General features: G+C 52.6%; 1 protein-coding gene across 1 annotated transcript in view; it reads right to left on the bottom strand.

Moving 5' to 3' along the window:
- Positions 1 to 18,834, bottom strand: part of PLXNA2 (plexin A2) — a 183,090-nt gene that overhangs the window by 71,201 nt on the left and 93,055 nt on the right. The window contains exons 4-5 of the mRNA XM_008146016.3: positions 5,177 to 5,277; positions 1,608 to 1,731 (exon numbers count right to left, since the gene is read on the bottom strand). Coding sequence (XP_008144238.2) covers positions 1,608 to 1,731; positions 5,177 to 5,277 — 225 coding nt within the window. The remainder of the gene's footprint in view (positions 1 to 1,607; positions 1,732 to 5,176; positions 5,278 to 18,834) is intronic.

Here is an 18,834-nt window from a genome sequence, read left to right as displayed (position 1 = left end):
TGTAGGTGATTTGGCTTTGACACTGAACAATTACAGCAGGGCTGCCAGGGTCAATGGTCTTTATTAATGTTATTATGAATTACTGGGGTGGGGTGCCCTAGGGGGAAAGGTACCCAAATCCATCTCAGACACAGCTAATTTTGACATGAAACCATGCAAGCTTGAAAGTAAGTCATGAGCTGAGCCCTTCACAAGCTGTAGCCTTGGCTCCTGGGAGAGTAAGAGTCACCAACCTGGAGGTTCCTGGGAGCTCACCAGGGTGGTGAGAGACAGCCAGCTCCTCACTCTGGCTGTCCTTAGGGGTTCAGGGGCTGCTTATCAATGGGGTGAACATGTTCGAGTTTCTGTTTATTTGTCCCTCTTGGGCTCTCAGCCTGCTGATAGCTCTCCTGGAGGGGCAGTCCCTTCCCAGGGTGCGTAGAGGATGAGAGAAAGCAGGGAATGGGCACCAGTGGCGTGGATGACGTCAGCTGTTACCTAGAACAGCTTCCAGTGACCTAGGCCAGAGGTGTCCAGCCTTTTAAAGTGTGAACACCCTCCTTGGAATGGCAAAAACATCCCCGACTGCCAGAAGAATCTGTTGCTTGAGAAACCATTTAATGGCAAGATGCTGCGCTGAATTCAGTGCACTTGGAAGTGAGCTTGTACTCAGTTACCACAATATCACCTCTAAGTGGTATTTAAAACAATATGTGAGAAATGACACTGGCTCCCTCCGGCAGTGGGGGGTGCCCATAAGCGGTCACAGTGACATCAGCCCTGTGGCCTCCGCGTTGGGAGCCGTGACATCGATGGGTCTCCCTGGGTCTTCCTACGGGCACCTGGTGGATTTAGCAGCAGTGGGCTTCGCAGACACAGTGGGTGTCCCCTCGCTTCCCATACATTTGCTTGCTGCTGAATCTCTGCCCCAGTTTCGTTTCCATGGGGCCCAGAGACTTAGGTACAAACTCCACTATTTGTTCCCTCAGCTCCCTGGGAGCCAAACCCTCCCCGTGGGGATGAATGAACGGGAATCTTGGAAGGTTCATTAACTAATTAACATTCGTGAATGCTCATAAAACTTCAGAATGAAATAATTGTGTGGGGCCTGAGGACATGAAATATTTGGGGTTGCACTTTGACAGGTGGCTAAGGGCTATTGTCTTCTCTTTAATATTCTCTTTAAGCACACACACACTGTGTATTAAGTCTCTCTCTCTCTCTCTCTCTCTCTCTCTCTCTCTCTCACACACACACACACACACACACACACACACACAAATGCAACTCTCAGGTTTCTGTGAGAGGCTGTATGAGTGGAGGATTACAAATACAGCATCTACCAAAGAACGCGTTATCTGCTATCGGATTGCAGGATGTTGTAGATGCTGGTTGCTAAATGCAAAATCGAGGTTTACAAAACAGATCAATGGATAATGAATTTGCAAGGCGTATGCAGGATGACGGTGCCCTTTACAATAGCAGTTGCCGCGGGTTTTCTATAAATATAGTTTCCGTGGAGCATGTAAAGCACGATCCATTGACAGCTTCTTGTGTGAGTGTTAAAGGAACCCGCCCACACGTGTGTGTGCTCCGTGTCCCCCTGTCCTCCTGGGTGAGTGACTTACCAGCCGGCTGTGCTCAGACACTGAGATGCTGCTGGGATGCACCTCGAGGCTCATGCACTGGCTGATGCTGGCAGCAAATCGATTAGGTTCCCAGGCCCGCTGGCACTTGTCCCTGCGGGAGCACCTGCCACAGACACAGATTCGCAAGAGGTCAGGCCTGTGAGACCCGGCTGTTGGGCTCCATTGTCCCCTAGGCGTAAGGAAGAGGGATTTGCTGCTCTGAGGCTGTGGCCGGTCCCCTCATTACAACTTTCTCCCATCCCAGAGGCTTGGGTGCCTCCCAGATGGTCTCTATTGCAGTGAAAGACAGGCTAGGGGGAAGTGGGATTAACTCCCAGAATGAGAGATTCCGTTTAGACACAAAGCATAGCGCTAGTTAGCATCTTTATAGGTTTCTCCATGAGCAAGGGAGGGAAGGTGGGGACCATGAGCACACAGGAGGCTACGAATATAAACTCTGGAGCCAGGCGACCTGGGTTCTAACCCAGATCGGTTGCATGCTGGCTGTGGCCCTTTGGGGAAATTATTTAATCTCTCCGTGCCTCAGTTTCCCCAACTGTAAAATGTTGACCTTATCTCATAGGGTTGTGGCAAAGATTACATGAGTTATTGCTTAGAAAATGGCCTCCTGGCCCTTGTGATAATAATAATAATATCAATGATGACTATTACTATTCTTCTCCAGGGATATTTGAAAGTCTGCACAGGGTCTCAGCTGTGTGGGACAGCATACATGTGATCGCGTGGCTGGGTTAATGGCTTTGTGAAGGCAGGGACCGTGTTTTAGTCACTGAGATATTCTACCTGTCACGCGGCACATTTTAAATAGATGTTTGTGGTGTGAAATAATGCCTGGAGACAGGGAGACAGACGAGGAGTCGCAGCCAGGGCTGCCTCTGTCAGAAAACGGTGTGGCTGTTTCCAGACAACTTTATCTCTGGCTCCCGGCGCCTCGGCCCACGGTGGCAGGTGGGCACCGTGGCATCTCCACACAGGGGCGTGTGGTTGCCACTTATGTCACACGGGAACATGCTGGTGCTTCCCCAAACCCATAGCCAGGGGACAGTACCACATTCCCCACTGCAGGGGGGGTGGGGGAGCAGTGATTCCCACGGAACTCCCCCGCCCTTCCCCCTCTTCCTTTCCAGGCACATAATGGATCTAAATATGAATGCTGTCACAGAAAAGAATTATGGAGGTTTAAGTGAATCCTTAAGATAGCTCTAAAGTGAGCTCTTGACTGGAGCCTTTATCTCATTGACTGGCTGAAATGGCTCTTTTTTATCATACTATTTATGGCAACAGCCCTAACAGAGATAAATAGCCCTGGAGACAATAACACACTCGCAAGAGCAAGGCACATGGAAGAGACTGGAAGGTTGCAAATCCCCCGGGACCCAGAGCTTCTTGAGCAATCTCCCTCAGCCCTCTGCCTCCACTGAAGCCCAGCGTGTGGGCCCGGGAGCTGAGCTGGGCCCTTCTCCTCCTTCCCTCCCCAAGGCAGGCTGGTGGTGGCCGGTGGAGAGGCTGGTGAAGAAGAGAGAAGAAAGCTCTGGGTAGAAACAGGAAAAAGCTTGCTCCCCGCCTACTCTTGGCAGGCAGAGTGGCTGGAAGGAGAGGCGTGCCCTGGTAGGTAGCAGGGCGTCTCTGAGGGCAGGTAAGCAGTTCGGAGGGCAGAGGAGGTCTGAGATTGTGATGCTGTGGCTCAGTCATTCTAGAAGCCACATCTGGCCTAGAGGATGGCAGGGGTGGGCCAGGGCCACCAGGAGGCTCAGGCATTGCCGACAGGTTTGTAGGCACAACTACAAGTTGAGGAATGTGGATGTCCTCGCTGCTGAACGGATGGCAATCCTCTGTCTATCACTTTGGTGTGTTCTACCTGGGAGAAGTGATGCTGGCAGAGGAGCGGGTGGCCAAGGCAGGGGCAGCAGGGAGTGAGGGGTACAGTTGGACGTGCCCATGCCCAGTGAGAGGGCAGGTACCCAGGACACAGTGCGTGGTTGTCGGGTTCTTTGGAGGGAGAACTCCTCTGGAGGAGAGAGCCCACTGGCCGGCAGGTCAGCCTCACAGGAGGGAACCCAGTTTTAGGCACCGTTGCCATTCCCAGGCCACAACAGGGGTGTCACTGGCATCTTCATCCCTTGCCTGCCTTTAATGGTGACTCCATGTCGGGGTTCCAGTGCAAGCATTTTTTTTTTTTTTGCAAAACTTTTTTTGCAAACCCAAGCGGGGAACCCAGTATTTGTGGGCTCAAATCCAGTCCACATTTTGCATCTGCGAGGCGCCTGCTTCCCTCTCTCCCTCCGAAGCCCTCCCAACACCTGCTGCAGAGGCTGGGAGCCAAGAGCTATTGTGCGGCCCCTGAACTCTGGCCCCCGCCTCCGCCTCCACCCCAAACCCAAACCCAGCGCATTTCATAGAGATGCTTTGCTGGCTGGCACCGAGCCACGGAGTTTCCAACTCTGCTGGGGAACAGAATTCCTAGTCAGCGCCTGCCTTTCAGGGTTTCACCCTTTTCTCTCCCTCTGCGGCTCTTCAAATTCAGAAATTTAAGTGTAACTTTGCATTTCTATGGAGCTGGCATTCAATGGCGGGTGTGTGTGTGTGTGTGTGTGTGTGTGTAACTAAATTGGGATATGTGGCCAGTAGGAGTGGGAGGCAGATTTCTTGGAATCCTGAAATAATGAGAACAGAAGGGTGCCCCCAAGAGTTCAGGGCCCACAGGAATTATTTTGATTTGTGCAGCCTATTCTGGGCTTCCTCATTCCCAGATTGTTTATTAGTTCGTTTAATCCTCACAATTCACCTGTGAGGTAGGCACTGTCCCTATTGAGGGACGGGGGCCCAGAGGAGTCCACTGACCTGAGGGTTTGTGTCGACTCTCTGCCCAACACGACCCGACACGGCGATCGAATAGCTGGAGTCACACAGCAGCTACGTGGAGTCCAAACTCCCGACTCTACTGCCTGGCTATCCCTACACTGACAGCAGGAGACACCTGCTCAGGCTGCCCCCAGAAGGTTCTCGGGGAACCTAGAGATTCTACGGCTTCCCACTTGAGATTTTCCAAAACCATTACCCTTTCGATACTGACGAGGTATAGACTGAGAGCAGCTGGGAGGGCAGACTTTACAAGTGCAATGAAAGAGCCTGGTCAGCATGGCTCAGGGGTTGATCGTTGACCTATGAACCAGGAGGTCACAGTTTGATTCCCCACCAGGCCACATGCCTGGGTGGCAGGCTCGATCCCCAGTAGGGGGCGTGCAGGAGGCAGCCGATCAATGATTCTCTCTCATCATTGATGTTTCTATCTCTCTCTCCCTCTACCTTCCCCTCTGAAATCAAGAATAAATATCTTTTTTTTTTTTAAAGTGCAATGAAAGACAGAGAGATAAAGACGCTGCGTGGGACGAGGCCCCCAGTGACCTGTCTTCCTCTTGCTGCTCCCGGCACAGCAGAGGAGAAGCTCTCTCTCCCTGCAAACCGCTGTCACATCCCTCATCGACACCCCCAGGAAAGTACCTGGTCTGTGCATTCCTGGCCCTTTTCCAGAACAGTCCCAAACTTACATGTTGTGCAGGGCACACCAGCCACAGTGAGGGTCCCCCGAGCTCAGGCACTCCCCACAAGTCGTGTACTGCTCACAGGATTCCACGGGGACCCTGGTGATCTGGTGGAGAGAGGAGAGATCATGGTTAGGTCAGGTAGTGCCGCCTCGCCGATGTGCGTTCAGACTCGTCTACAATCTCGCCACACTTGCAACATCCCCACCCCTAAAGGGTAGACACTAAGGGGGGCGGTATTTTGGTGGCCTCCATGTTCTCATCTGTTTGCCTGGCACAGGTAGGCACAGCTAAGCAGACTGCGTTTCTCAGGTGGCAGGTCAAGGCTTTCTGCCCTCCCAGCAATGAAGCAAAACCCCCAGTGTCCTTCTGCCTGCACTACAGTCCTCGCGAGAGCTGGGCTTGCCCCTGCCGAGTGCCGAAAACGGTTAACTCTGTTAAAAGGCTATTGCGTGCCTCCAACTCGTCTCTGAAGAGCTTTCAGCTGGGCTTGGGCTGAGACATCCTGCCTGCGCAGAACACATTTGAAAAGGGAGAGAAGCAGAAACTTTTCCTATCAAATAATATTCATCATGTGGCACAGTCTCTTTACAGCCGACCAAACATACCACCTGGATCCAATTATCCCATTCTCTGATGTCTGAATTCCGTTTCTTCAGTAAATGTCCCATCATCTGAAAAGTCTGGCTAAATGGGAACATCCAGAGAGATGAGCTGCCTTTCTGGGGAAAGTGGGGGTTTTCAGATCAAGCTTCCCACGCCCTCCCCTCACCCCCACAAGACTGCAGCTCCTGCCAACTCCTCCTGGTGTCCCGGTTGTGCCCTGCAGGGCTTGAGCTGGGCCATTACACACCCCTACGTGCCCAGGTGTGCAACATTGAGGGGCAGGAGATTGAAGTTTTCCATTTGATATGTCCTAGGTCAGGGGTCCTCAAACTTTTTAAACAGGGGGCCAGTTCACTGTCCCTCAGACCGTTGGAGGGCCGGACTATAGTTTAAAAAAAAAACTATGAACAAATTCCTATGCACACTGCCCATATCTTATTTTGAAGTAAGAAAACAAAACGGCAAAAACACCTGCATGTGGCCCGCGGGCCGTAGTTTGAGGACGCCTGTCTAGGTATCTGTTGCTGGCTGGGGCAGGAGGCCGCTGGGCCGCAGAAACATCTGATGGCTGGGAATAGCTCCTCATTTGTTAGGGCGTAGGGGTCCCCCACCTACTGGATGTGTGAGCTCAGGTGAAAATGCAACCCGTGGTCCAGCAGCACAGTGTTCCGCCTCTGGCAGAGGCAAAGGATCTGATGGAGATGCCTTACAGCATCCTCCCGAGAGGCTGGGAGGGAGCCTGACGCTGCTCAGGCAGCAGATGTGCGTTAGATGTCACTGTATGGAGGCTCACATGCTTCGCTCGAGAGAAACAACAGCACACTGGACACAGATCCTGCCCCCGCAGGGCCCACAGTCCAGTGGAAGCTGGAAATTACACACCAAGTTGCTCTCCACTGTGCCTGGGATGGGTGTGTGACCTGGTAGCTTAAAAGAGGGGTACCCAGTACAACCTGCCGGGAGGAAGGATGTAAAGGTGAGTGGGGAAGCAATGGGCCTAGAAGGGCATTCCAAGCCGAGAGACCATCACCCACACAAGTAATCAGGCTCAGTATGCACACGTGTAGGGTGCGCCCTGGATGGGCGGGGCGGAGATGCGGCTGGTGGGAGGTAAGCAAGAGCCCAAACACCAAAGGCGCCAGCCTCACAGCCTTCTTTCTCTCTGTTGTCCCGCCCCTCATGCTTACAACAGAACACTTAAGATTCTCTGTTTCAAGGCCTTTCTGTTAGTGAGCGACATGATCCGCTTTAAACATCCCTAACCTTCCATTAATCACAAAAATAGAAAATGCAAGAAGGAGAAATGTAAAATCCTGCGGTCGGATTTTAAACAATTCATACTTTAAGTGGAGGCTGGGGGATAGCTGGTTTGAAACAGCTCATGCGGAATAGACCTGGGGGTTTGTGTCGACTCTATGCCCAACACGACCTGACACGGCGATGGAATAGCTGGAGGGGCTAATCTGCTCATGGGCGGCAGGAACAGACACAGTGTCAAGATTGAGAGAGGCTGTCCCACACCGGGGCGGGGGGGCGGTTCCCCGCTCAGGTCTTTGCAACCCGCCTCACGAGGGGTGTTGCTCAACCAAGGATCCTTCCCAGAGGGAGGTCACAATGGGGTGGACCCGGATGTGGCATCGCAAGTACAGCCGATGGACTTGGCCTGTTTATTTGGCTCAAAAAAGACGAATCTCGGGTTGGCCACGGAGGCTGTTTTTCAGTGTTTGAAGGGCAGCAGTGTGGCTGCAATAAGACTCAGGTGAAAAGTCTTAGGAAAGCTCAACAGAAGAAAGGCAAGGCTGTGCAATGAGGCACCGGACCTCGCTTCCGGAGGAGCGCCCCCAGTGGGATGTGTAAGCAGTGAAAGTGACCTGTGTCGGGGCTGGGAAGGGATTCCTGCCCTCCGAGGAGGGCTGACCTCGTCCTTCCACTTCTGCCACTCGGGATTCTGTTTCCCACCGTTTGCCTAACTCCTCCCTGACACTGTTGATGCTTTTTGTCCTGTATAACGTGTACAGTTAAAAGCTAACATCCAGCCACCGGCCACGGCTATCACATTGCTTAAAGAGTAACCCTTGACCACGGACTCCAGGCCTGCGATTCCTACCAGAAGCACCTTTCTGACAGGTGCTTGCCATACACTGTCCTAGTGTGCCTCTGCGGGCCTGGGACTCGGCCCTTCGGGATTTCTGTGACCCCGGCTGCCAGCTCGGCTTCCGCCTGGCCCCCTCCCCCCCACCCTCCGAGGCCTGAGAGCAGCAGCCCAGTGCCCGGCCTTCCTTTCTTGGGTTTCGGGCTCCGTGTGAGTGATGTCTGCATCTGGCTGGAAATTAAAACAACTGTCTGCATTGCATTCGGCCCGTCTGTCAAAACACAGCCCGGCTCTCAGCAGCTGGGCAAGGGGGCCCTGAATGGGAGCAGTGTCTCCGGCAACAAAGCCCACTTTCACGCCAAGTGCCACGGAGATAGTGAGAACCCTGTTCTTCTCCAAACATGAAACCAATAGCACAACTATTTTTCCTGTTTCCTGGGCCCTCCTGGTGGGAATTTTTTTTTTTTTTTTTTTTAATGCACGGAGTTGAAGAGCAAAGTGAAACAGGAAACTTATTGGGGTGAGGGGCGGTTCTAAAACTTGAATGACTCTCTCCTCAAAGATCTAAAGGCCATATACAAACCAGAGGAAAGAAATGTCCCAGGGACCCGGAGGAGACCCTCAGAGTCAGATGTTAGTTACCATGGGCTCCCTGTCTTGGCTATATTCGCGGGCTGTGACAGTCATTCATCAGTCAGCAGCCAATATTCATTGATCATGTCCTACCTACAGGCCCGCACCAAGCACTTCAGGGGCATAAAAACAGCAGCAGCATTACAACCCAGCCATCATCTTCGAGTTGCAAAGTGACGTGTGTCCTAACAGAGGCGCGGAAAGAAGGCCGAGGGAATTCAGAGCAAAGAGAAAATACATCTGCATCGACAGTGCCCAGTGGGACAACCGCTCGCCCGTGTGGCTGAGCATCCGGAAGGCGGCCAGTCCTGACTGAGATGTGCCGGAGACTCACAGGACACACTGGCCTTTGAAGATGTAGTACGGAAAAAAAGAATATGAAATACCACATTAATAATTTTTATCGACATGTTGAAAAGAAAAATTTAGTAAATACTGGGCTAAGTAAAATTAATTTTAATTTCAGCTGCTGCGTCTCACTTTTTAAAATATGCCTGCCAGCCCTAGCCGGTTTGGCTCAGTGGCTAGAGTGTTGGCCTGCGGACTGAAGGGTCCCGGGTTCGATTCGGTCAAGGGCACATGCCCGGGTTGTAGGCTTGATCCCCGGTGTGAGGCGTGCAGGAGGCAGCTAATCAATGATTCCCTTTTATCATGGATGTTTCTATCCCTCTCCCTTCTCCCTTCCTCTCTGAAATTAATAAAAAAAATTTTTTTTAAAGAGGTGGCCTTGTGGCTCTTAAGGAACAATGGCTCTCATCGCATGGGTCTCAGACCAGCACCTTGGCATTAACTTGTGAGCTTATGAGACAGAAAAGCCAGAAACTTTGGGATGGCCCTACAATGTTCTCAGAGCCTTCCAGCTGATGCCTAGGAACGCTAAAGTTTGAGAACCACTGATAGAGACCACCTCACATCTTGGGGAGAGCTTGTTGAATGTTAGGGCCCTGGGGCCAGGAAGAAACGAAATGAAACTCTGCTGTGGGGCTCTGTAAGGAACTAGACTGATTTGGGGGGAAGTGAGTGAGGGTACTCTGAGGATTGCTTTATGTCCAGGAAGGAAGAAATGGTTTTAATAACTCTGAGTCTATGGAGGTCCTAAAGGACCAAGTTCAAGCCTCCGGGAGACAGGTGGGCACTTGCTCTAGGACCTGGCGGTGTGGGGTGGGATGGGGTGGGGAGGGTTAGGGTGGGGTGGGATGCGGTGGGTGGCAGTTGTCTCTGGAAGCTCTAGGAGGGAAGAGTTTCAGGTGGCCTCTGTCCGGGCTGACTCAGAGCTTAATGGGACACTCTAGGAGGCTTTAATGAGTGTTTGTTTATGATGATTGCGTTTTAATTATGCCTGCGTCTCCCCACCCTTTTCACGGAGTGCTGGGATCTGAGGGTGGCTGGGTCCCACGTAGCCCTTAATGAGTGTGGTGATGAGAAGCCCAGGGTCGGAGGGCACCCTTCTCCTGCCCCTCCGCCGCCTTCTCCCCGGGACCACGGGCTGCGGCAGACTTGATTCCACCCTCACACTCCGCATTCTTCTCTGCTTGATCTTCCGTCTTGTAATTATGCCTCTAATGAATGTAACTGTCCTATTAAGTCATTTACTTAAGAAATACTCTTAATTAAAGGTGACTCATACTGTGTTCTTGGCTCCTCTGGCCCCAGGCCCCCCATCTCTGGTACCTTCCTTAGCCGGATTCGGGGGAGCTGGACGTCTATGTGGGAAGGGCTGGCTCAGCAGGGCTTGCAGAGTTTGGGGAAGTTCCTCCTGATTCTCTCCTTTCAGCAAACCTGGGTCGCCTAGGGGGTGTCGGGCCCAGCACAGTGAGGGACATGATACAGGATAGTTACTGGCTGTGGGGACCAGTCACTGAGGGGACTGCTGGAGCCAGCCTCATTCCTAGAGGCACCGAAGAGCTGGCAGACCTGCAGGGTGGGGACCACCCAGGGGGAGGGCAGAAGTGCTTCTGGGCCTTGTAGTCACTACCTTCCTGGGCAGAGGCCCTGAGCACTCACTGCCTTTAGGTGCAAACCCATTGCTCTTCAGAGAGGCGTTCCCACGGCAGAGGGAGGCACAGGGGCCCTTCCGGGAATGTCCTGGGGGCAGCGAATCCGTGCTCCATCTCTGCCCCTGAGCGGACACCTGCAAGGAGCCGCTTGGTTCTGAGGACCTGGAGGGCTCTGCCGCAGAAACACTGGGGCTGAAAGCGGAACAGCATGTAGGACCCTGACCATGGATGGTGCCTGGGTCCCACATGGTCCTTAGACGTTTACTGAGCATCTGGGCTGAGTCAAGCTCTCTGCTAGGCACTGGGCTGCATTTTGGGCCCTCCTGGAGCCCGTGGTGCGACTGAGGATGAACCTAAGGAAACAGGGCCTCTCAATGCGGTGGGACAGATGCCACCACAGAAGTGCAATCAAGTGACAGTTGTGGATGCAAGGACAGAGTGGAGGTTTGCCCCAGGGGGTTTTGGTACAAACACTTGGTATTCAAGAGGCCAGCGGGATTCCTTTGTAATCCTGCAAGGGAGCCAAGAGGGAGGAGTGAGGGAGAGCTCTTTCCCCACCACCCCCGCACCCTGGAGGGGCCCCTGGGCACTGAACATTTAATCCTTCCCTCCGCTTCCCTGGAATCTGCTCCCCCTGCCAGATAGTACACCTGTCCCCACACGTGTCCCCTGCTTCCTGACTCCAGGAAAGAAACAGAGGCCTTCTCAGTGCTGAGACCAGGTGGCAGGGGTGTGAGGTGACACACACAGCCTGGTTGGAGCATGCAGTTGGCCTGATCCACAGCCCCCCGGTCCCCAGGGCTGGGGGCACAGCGCACAGCAGCTGAAACACAACTGGCCGGACTCCTTCCCCTTCCTTTGTACCTTCCCTGTGGTCCCTGCCTGCCAGCCCAAGCTCTCTCCCTTGGAGTTTGTAGGTCTCGGACCCACTTTCTCCTTTTCACCCAATCCAACCTGTTTTCAAGAAAAGATCTGAAGCTCATTTACATACTGGGCTGAGGTCCCGGGGCTGGTGTGTGGACCAAGGTCGAGCACACAACACCAACACCTGGCGCGGGTTTTAGCATCGCCAGGCGCTCTCACACGCCTGGCTCCCAGGTCTGCACAGCTCCCTAGGAAGGAAGAGAGGCTAGGTCTCCTCCTGCTCCATTTGAACCAGCAGGAGGCAGGCCCATAGGGCTGGCTCAACCCCAGGCATGGTCTTGCTGTGAGCAGAGGACAGTCCTCCATCGCCCCTGATGGTGACATACTAGGAGGCATCTTTTGGAGGGTGAGGAGGGAGAGACGGTTCAGGGGTCAGTTCCAGGAATCGGAGGCTGAGGGAACAGGAAGCGGGGAGCAGCCTGAGGGCAGGGCAGGCTTTCTCTCATGCTTCTGATTCCGCCGCTCTCAGCGCTGCTTGGCACCGGGCAGCTGTTAGTTGAGGGACTGGATGGGTGGGTGGATTTCTCTTCACGGGCTCCCCCAGATCTCCTCAACAGGTGCCAGGAGCATTGGGAGGCCCAGAGCTTGGGGCTCTGTCCTTCCCTTTGCACCAGATGGGGCCGGGGGCAGAGTCCTCACCGGGAGACGGACACGAGCAGATGGGCAATCAGGGAGGCCTAGCCCAGCCCCCTGCTCTGGCCAGTTTCTCTCAAGCACCAAAGCTAAAGGGGACACTCCGGGGGTGGGCCAGGCTCCCCGGGCTCCTGACAGGCCTCCAGTGATATCCCCTTTGGCTCAGCAAGTCCCACGGAAAAATACCCATCCTCTCTCGTGTCCTTAAAGGGAAAGGAGCCCATTGTCTATGGCTGCCTGAAGCAGCATCTCAATCTCAGACTCCCATGCAGAGTGGGTGTGGAGGGGCTGCTGAGGCAGCAAGGGGATCCCCTCCTCCTGGGACTTGGGGAAGGGAGAGATGGGGACTGAGGTCTCCGTCTGATGGCTGGCAGGTTCCTTGCTCAGTGCTGGGCGGTTGATGGAACTTGTTGAACAGAATGGAGCAGCAGGGATATTAATAATAATAAATAACAATAATCCTAGCTAATAAAGAGGGAATATGCTAATTGACCATCACACCCTCACAAAGATAGTGACACCCATAGCCAATAAGGAGGGAATATGCTAATTGACTGCCATGCCCTCAAAGATGGCGGTGCCCACAGCCACAAGATGGCGGCACCCAGTCCCCTCAGCCCCACCAGGGCGGCAGGCGTGTGGCACAGCTGGGCCTGACCCCAGGTGGGTCCGGCTGCACCGTGCACCTCCCTCTGGAGTCCCCCAGTCCCCTCAGCTGTTCAGGGCTGCCCGAGGCTCAGGTAACCAAGGCTGGCCAAGGCTTGCACTGCCAGAAGTGGCAGCAGCAGAGGTGTGATAGGGGTGTCGCCTTCCCCTGATCACCAGGTCACCTCCCGCCCCTGAGGGCTCCCGGACTGTGAGAAGGGGGCAGGCCAGGCTGAGGGACCCCTCTCTAGTGCATGAATTTTCATGCACTGGGCCTCTAGTAACTAATAATAATAATAGCTATTTTTCCAGCGCTTACTGCATGCCAGGCCCTTTGCCTATTTTATCTCATTTGATCCCTATACCAACCTTGCAGGGGAAGCAATATTAGGCCCACTTATTAGAAAACTGAGTCTCAGGTTAAGTAACCTGCCCAAGGTCACCTGCCTCATGGGCCTCAGAAACAGACTTAGTTCAGGTTTGTCCGACTCCCAGGCTCAGGAGTGATGTGGAGACAGAGGCATCACTAGAGGGCAGGCCCCTCTCCTGGGGCTGCCCCGAGGGCTGGCTCTCGGGTCACCTTGCTTCCTCCTGGACATGGGGTGTCATAGACATGGGATGCAGGCATGAGCTGAGGCTGTTGACAGCGCAATCCCATCCCCCACCACGGCATGCCCCTTAGCTTTTTTACTCTTCTCTGTCCACTAACCACATTCAGCGGGTGGATCCTGAGCCGAACCACAGAGGGATGGAACCAGAGGGGAAGAGGGAGGGAGGTCGAGGAGGGGGGAAGAGCCCTGCTGGGTGGTTTTCAGCCGCCAGGACCAGCACACTAAGGGAAGTGGCTCTCAGCAGGTTGCATGTTTCCCGTCCAGAGCCCCCCAGGAATGCCGGGGCGACTCAGCGAGGGCAGTGAAGGTGGCAGGGGTGTTCTGTCCCCGTCTTGCCAGTTGTTAGCTGTGTGGCCTGGGCGAGCCAGTTAACCTCCTCAAGCCTCCATTTCCTCATCTTTCAAGTGGAAACAGCAATGCCAGTCTCACCCATCTCACCTGCTCATCAGGGAGGACCTCTGAGCTCACATTTTCAGCCTCGGTCTCATCTACGGACCAGCTTCCCAGGAATTCATGTGAAGAACTCACTATTGTGTGTTCCCAGTGTTAGATCCAGTTCTTTAAAAATCAATAGTCATCTGTGAGATCCCTGTAAGTCCTCATAAACACAGCCCAGCCCTCTGCTGTCCGCTGAGCTGTGACAATCACATCACCAAGGTCATCAAGAAAAAGGAGACACGAACCCCCAGAAAGCCAGCGAGAGGTTCTGGAGACTGTGACTGCAGCTAAAGCAACATGCAACCTTCTGGTCAGAAGATGACCCCGGGTGCCTCCTGGGAACTCCTGACTCTCTGGAGACCTGAGGGAGGACTGGAGTTCAGAGAGAAAATCTATTTTTAATGACCTGGGGAGAAGAGTGGAGTGGCTGAGTAATGCAGTGTAATTAAAGCTATCTATCACTCAGAGAAGTGGAATCCGAAGTTGTTGAACTTTTCAATGACATTTTTCTCCCTCCTCATTCATAAAACCCAGCAGAGGGTCCTGCAGGAGTTCAAAGGGGAGAAGACGATGGGGAAAGACATGTCTGGACCCAAAGAGTGGAATTTTATCTTTTTGTTAAGTGCTAGGGGAGCGGCTGCTCTTGAATCTTTTTTTAAAAAATTATTTTTATTTTTTTTTAGGTAAAGGCCAAATTTTATTCTGGTTGAGAAGGTGGACTTTGAAAGAGTCAGTGCTTCTTTTCAAATCCAGCTCCTATCTGTACAACATTAAATTCCCAGACCTCCTTGAGCCTCAGTTTCCTTCTTTGTGAAGTGGTGGCCATAATGACATCAACTTCACAAGGTCGTTTGGAGGCTTAAGTGACATCTGTGCACCAAGGGCCTTGCCCACAGTTGGTGCTCCATAGTGGTCGCTGTCCTGCTCAGTCTCTATAGGCTGCCCCCACTGAAGGTGGCAGTGTGCGCACAAGGAAGCTGGGACGGCTCCTGCCCAGGATCTCCACCCACGGGTTGGGTGACCTTGAGCCAGCCACCGAGGCTCTTTGGGCTGAGACTGCCGATGTATCTTGTGGGGAGAGTTATATCTGCCCTTGGCGTGGAGAGCAGCGCAGCCCCTCAAACTATTGTCCTTATTGATGACATGATCCCTTCTAAAGGCCTGAAGTGCACGGACACTCGGGATCCCTGGCTGCAAGACGCCCACCTAAGCTTTGTCTCCTAAGGAAGAAGGGGAATTTGGATAAGGACAACATATAAAGAGGCGAGGAAACCAAACGGGCAAAAGAGATATGCCCAATACCATACTGCAGTTTCTCAGACAGGACTCCTGGGCCAGAAGTGCTAGGGAGTTAGGAGTAGGGCCCTTTCTAGTCCTGGGTTTTGGAAGGATCTACGAAGAAGCAGAGATGCTAATACTATGTTGTCTCCATGGCAACAGTGGATTTATTCAGTTAGGAAAAGCAGGTGGGGTGGGAAATGAGAGATGAGAAGGATTTGGGAAATAGGGCTTAAGGAATAACTAAAATAGATCTCTCATCTGGAAACCAGACGCCCGGGATTAGCCAGGTCTCACAAAGCTCCCTTTAGGGTTGACATCGATTCATCTGCCGCGGGAGGGAAAAGTGGTGATGGCAACAGGACGGAGTAACAAGTCAGGGACGCCCCTATCCCCACCCACCCCCATTCATTCATCTCACACTTCTGTTCAGTCAGGCGGTTCTGGTGAGGACCCTGGATGCAGAGACCACGTCTACCCTTACCACACACAGCTTGATTTTTATCTAAGAGCTGGGCATCTGGCTAATAGTCCTGGCCTTTGGGCCCCACCCCGTCAACTAACTTCTGGTTCCTCTGCCTTCCAGTCAACCAGGAGAGCAAGATGAGAGGGTTTGGAGCTCCAGCTGGTCTCACATTCTCTGTGAAGCATCTATGGTGCATGAGCTTAGCAAGGTGGGGTTTGGGTGTGAACTCATCAGGGCCCAAGAGGAGGCTGGTCAGAGATCGGGGGTAAGCACACCTTTGCTGCGGTCTGGGTAGCAGGCAGGGGCTAATGTTAGTATTGTGTGAGACAAGGACTCAGGAAATCCTTCTTCAAGAGGGAAAGTGGGGCCTTAGGACTCAGTGACTCTGAAGGAGATCATAACCCTCCCTTTGGCAGAGATCCTGGCATTGCCTGGTGTCCGCCTCCTGGTGCCCAACTTCTCCTCTGGTTCTGATGTTGGCACTCATGATTATTGATACAATCTCAGGGGTTCTTTGTGTGTTACTTTTCTATCCTAAATGCCCTCCCTGAAATCTGCCTGTGAGGTTCTGAAGGAACCTCGAGTTGAAGTTCCCAGGTCACCTGGATCTAGGGAGAGCAATCCTACCAAATGATGTATAAGATGGAATCGGATTTTGTCAAGCCCAACTCCTCAGGTCCTTCTTTAGTACACCCGTCAGCAGCTGTGTGCATAAGAAAAAACACAGCTGGCTTAGCCCTACCCATGGTCGCTGGATCTGAAGTGGTCCCTCCACCTTTCTGCCTCAGCTGTCTGTCCTGTAAGTCGAAGTAGACAAGAAACGACTGGAATCTCATGCTGTAATCCAGAATTCTGGTTTCCAGTGGACCCCATGGAGCACATTTCTTCAACCATCTCGCAACTTCCCTTTCTAACCATCTAAGGCGTGGCCATCTTGTCCTCCCTGCCATATTGGATCTGAAAATAGTCTGTCTTCTTTTCTTAGTATACCAAGTGGCTAGCACCTTTGGGAAGGACAGAGCCTTTTCTTGTCACTCACAGCTTCCTGGGACAAATTAGTAGATAAGTGGATGAGTGTGTGTGTGTGTGTGTGTGTGTGTGTGTGTGTGTGTGTGTGAGAGAGAGAGAGAGAGAGAGAGAGAGAGAGAGAGAGATGGAGGATAAGAGTACATGTTAAATGTCTAAGGCAAAAAAAGCCTCCTGCAGGCATATTTAAATTTCCTTCCTGAATAGAGCAAGTGTATTCATTCATGCCATTCATTCATTCATTCATTCATGCAACCCTGGCAAGGTGGAGACGTGGAAGGCAGAACCATGCTTTACTGAATCCTGAGACACTGTGCTGCTTTCGGGAACCTGTATAGACAAGGCCATCCCCCTGAGGCAGCAATGACTATAGGGACACAGTGCTCTGTACTTGGGAACTAGTCGATATGGGTTGATTGACCTGGCCTTATGGATCCACACTCAGGTAGACTTAATTTATAACCGAGTAGACCTGCATATAGTTAAAATACACTCAGTACTTATAATTTGTTCCTTTGTTTCTTTGTCATTCATGTACTCATTCATTAGTTCATTTAGGAATGCAGCCTTCATTCATCGATTCTGCAGAGCCGGTGTCAAGTCTTGCACTGTGGTGGCACAAATACGAGTCAGCCCTGTTCTCACAGTCCCTCCAAAAAGCATACCCTCTGGCCGGAAAGCTAGAAAGTGAAAGATGTCCCAGGAGGTTCTGAGCTGGGAGCGATCACTTCTGGCTGAAGGAACCAGGGAGGCGCCGTCATTGGTGGCAGCCTTGAAAGTGTGGTGATACTTTCATAGACAGGAAGGGAGGAAGGACATTCTATGAGGGGAGAAGGGCATCAGCAAAGAACAGCCATGAGACATGCAGGGAGAATCCCAGTCACGGACATGTATTAGGGCAAGGCTGCTGACAAGGAAAATGATCTGAGGGAAGACTGGGGAGGCCAGGGTCATGGGCACAGAACAGAAAGAAGGGAAAGGAGAAGTTTTGCATTTCTTTTACGATGTGTCCCATGTCTGTCCCTGTCATTGTATTCCTTCAGCCTCCCTCTGCCTGCGCAGCTGCAGGCCGCATCCTCGCCAGATGTGCTCTGCACTTCTTCATTATCCTTCACAAAGGCGTAATGGGTGAGGGCAGGGGTCCTAGAGCCAGACTTCCGGGGGCCATATCCCAGCCCCCTGCTCATTAGCTGTGTGGCCGTGGGCCCATTACTCAGCTCTCAGCCTCAGTGGTTGACTTGTGACAGGGTCATCATATGGCACATACTTATAGAAGACCTACTCTTTGCAGATGCGGAAGAAGCAGAGGCACAGAGAGTCTTAGTGAATCCACTTAAAGTCGCATAGCCAGTAAGTTGTCGAGTTGGGATTCGAACCCAGGCAGGCTGCCTACAGAAACCACGCTCTGAACTCCTACACCAAATTGCCTCTTAGCAAACCTTAGCCCAGGGTCTGTTGTGTGTAGCTGTTCCTTGTTGTTAACAAATATGTATTAAGCACCTGCTATATATTCTGCACAGGTAGGAAGTTCAAAAGAGGACCAGACATGGCTCTGATCCTGAAGTACTTAGAATGTTGCCAGGAAGATGGACAAACCTCCACACTGTAATGAAATATTAGCACTATGACTGAGATGTGGGACAGCTGGCTAGCTCTAAGAGCAAAGAAGAAGGGCAAATCAGGGAAGGCTTCCAAGAGGCAGTGTGTTGTAATGACAGCTTCAGCTAAAACAATAACAATAACACACACACACACACACACACACACACACACACACACACACAAATCAAAACAACAAGAAAAACTGCCTCCTGAATGAAGTTTAGAGTCCAAACGCAGCAGCCTCACGTTTCAGCCTTTCCACCTCTGCTCCCCATTTCCACCCAGGCTGCCATTTCCGCGCTAGGCTCCGTCTGTCAGCGTCAGCCCCCACCCCAGGCCGGCCTCCTCTCAGACTCTGCACAGTCCTGCCTCCTTAACTCGCTCTCACATTCCTGCTCCTCAGAAGGTCTCCCCTCCCTCCCTGCTCATGGGCACATCCCGGGCCCTCCCCTCTCCACGGCCTTTCCTGACCAGCCGCTGGGACACCCTCTGGATTTAGAATCAGATCCGGCCCAGGTGGCAGGACTCGAGTGAACTTTTAAACTCTCCTTAGCTCTCCCTCTTTTCAGGTGGCTCCTAGGACTCGGCTCTGTATTTCTGCAGATGAGCTATCCCTGTGTGTTCCAACCTCAGTTTCTTACACAAAATAGGTCTATAAACACCCGCGGAGAAGCTAATCACACTTGCCCAGTGATCCAGGTTTTATTTTAAGC

Source organism: Eptesicus fuscus, chromosome 22, assembly GCF_027574615.1.
Source record: "Eptesicus fuscus isolate TK198812 chromosome 22, DD_ASM_mEF_20220401, whole genome shotgun sequence".
Taxonomy (NCBI): Eukaryota; Metazoa; Chordata; class Mammalia; order Chiroptera; family Vespertilionidae; genus Eptesicus; species Eptesicus fuscus.
The sequence above is the reverse complement of the archived record's forward strand: the minus strand, read 5'-3'. Positions and strand labels throughout refer to the sequence as shown.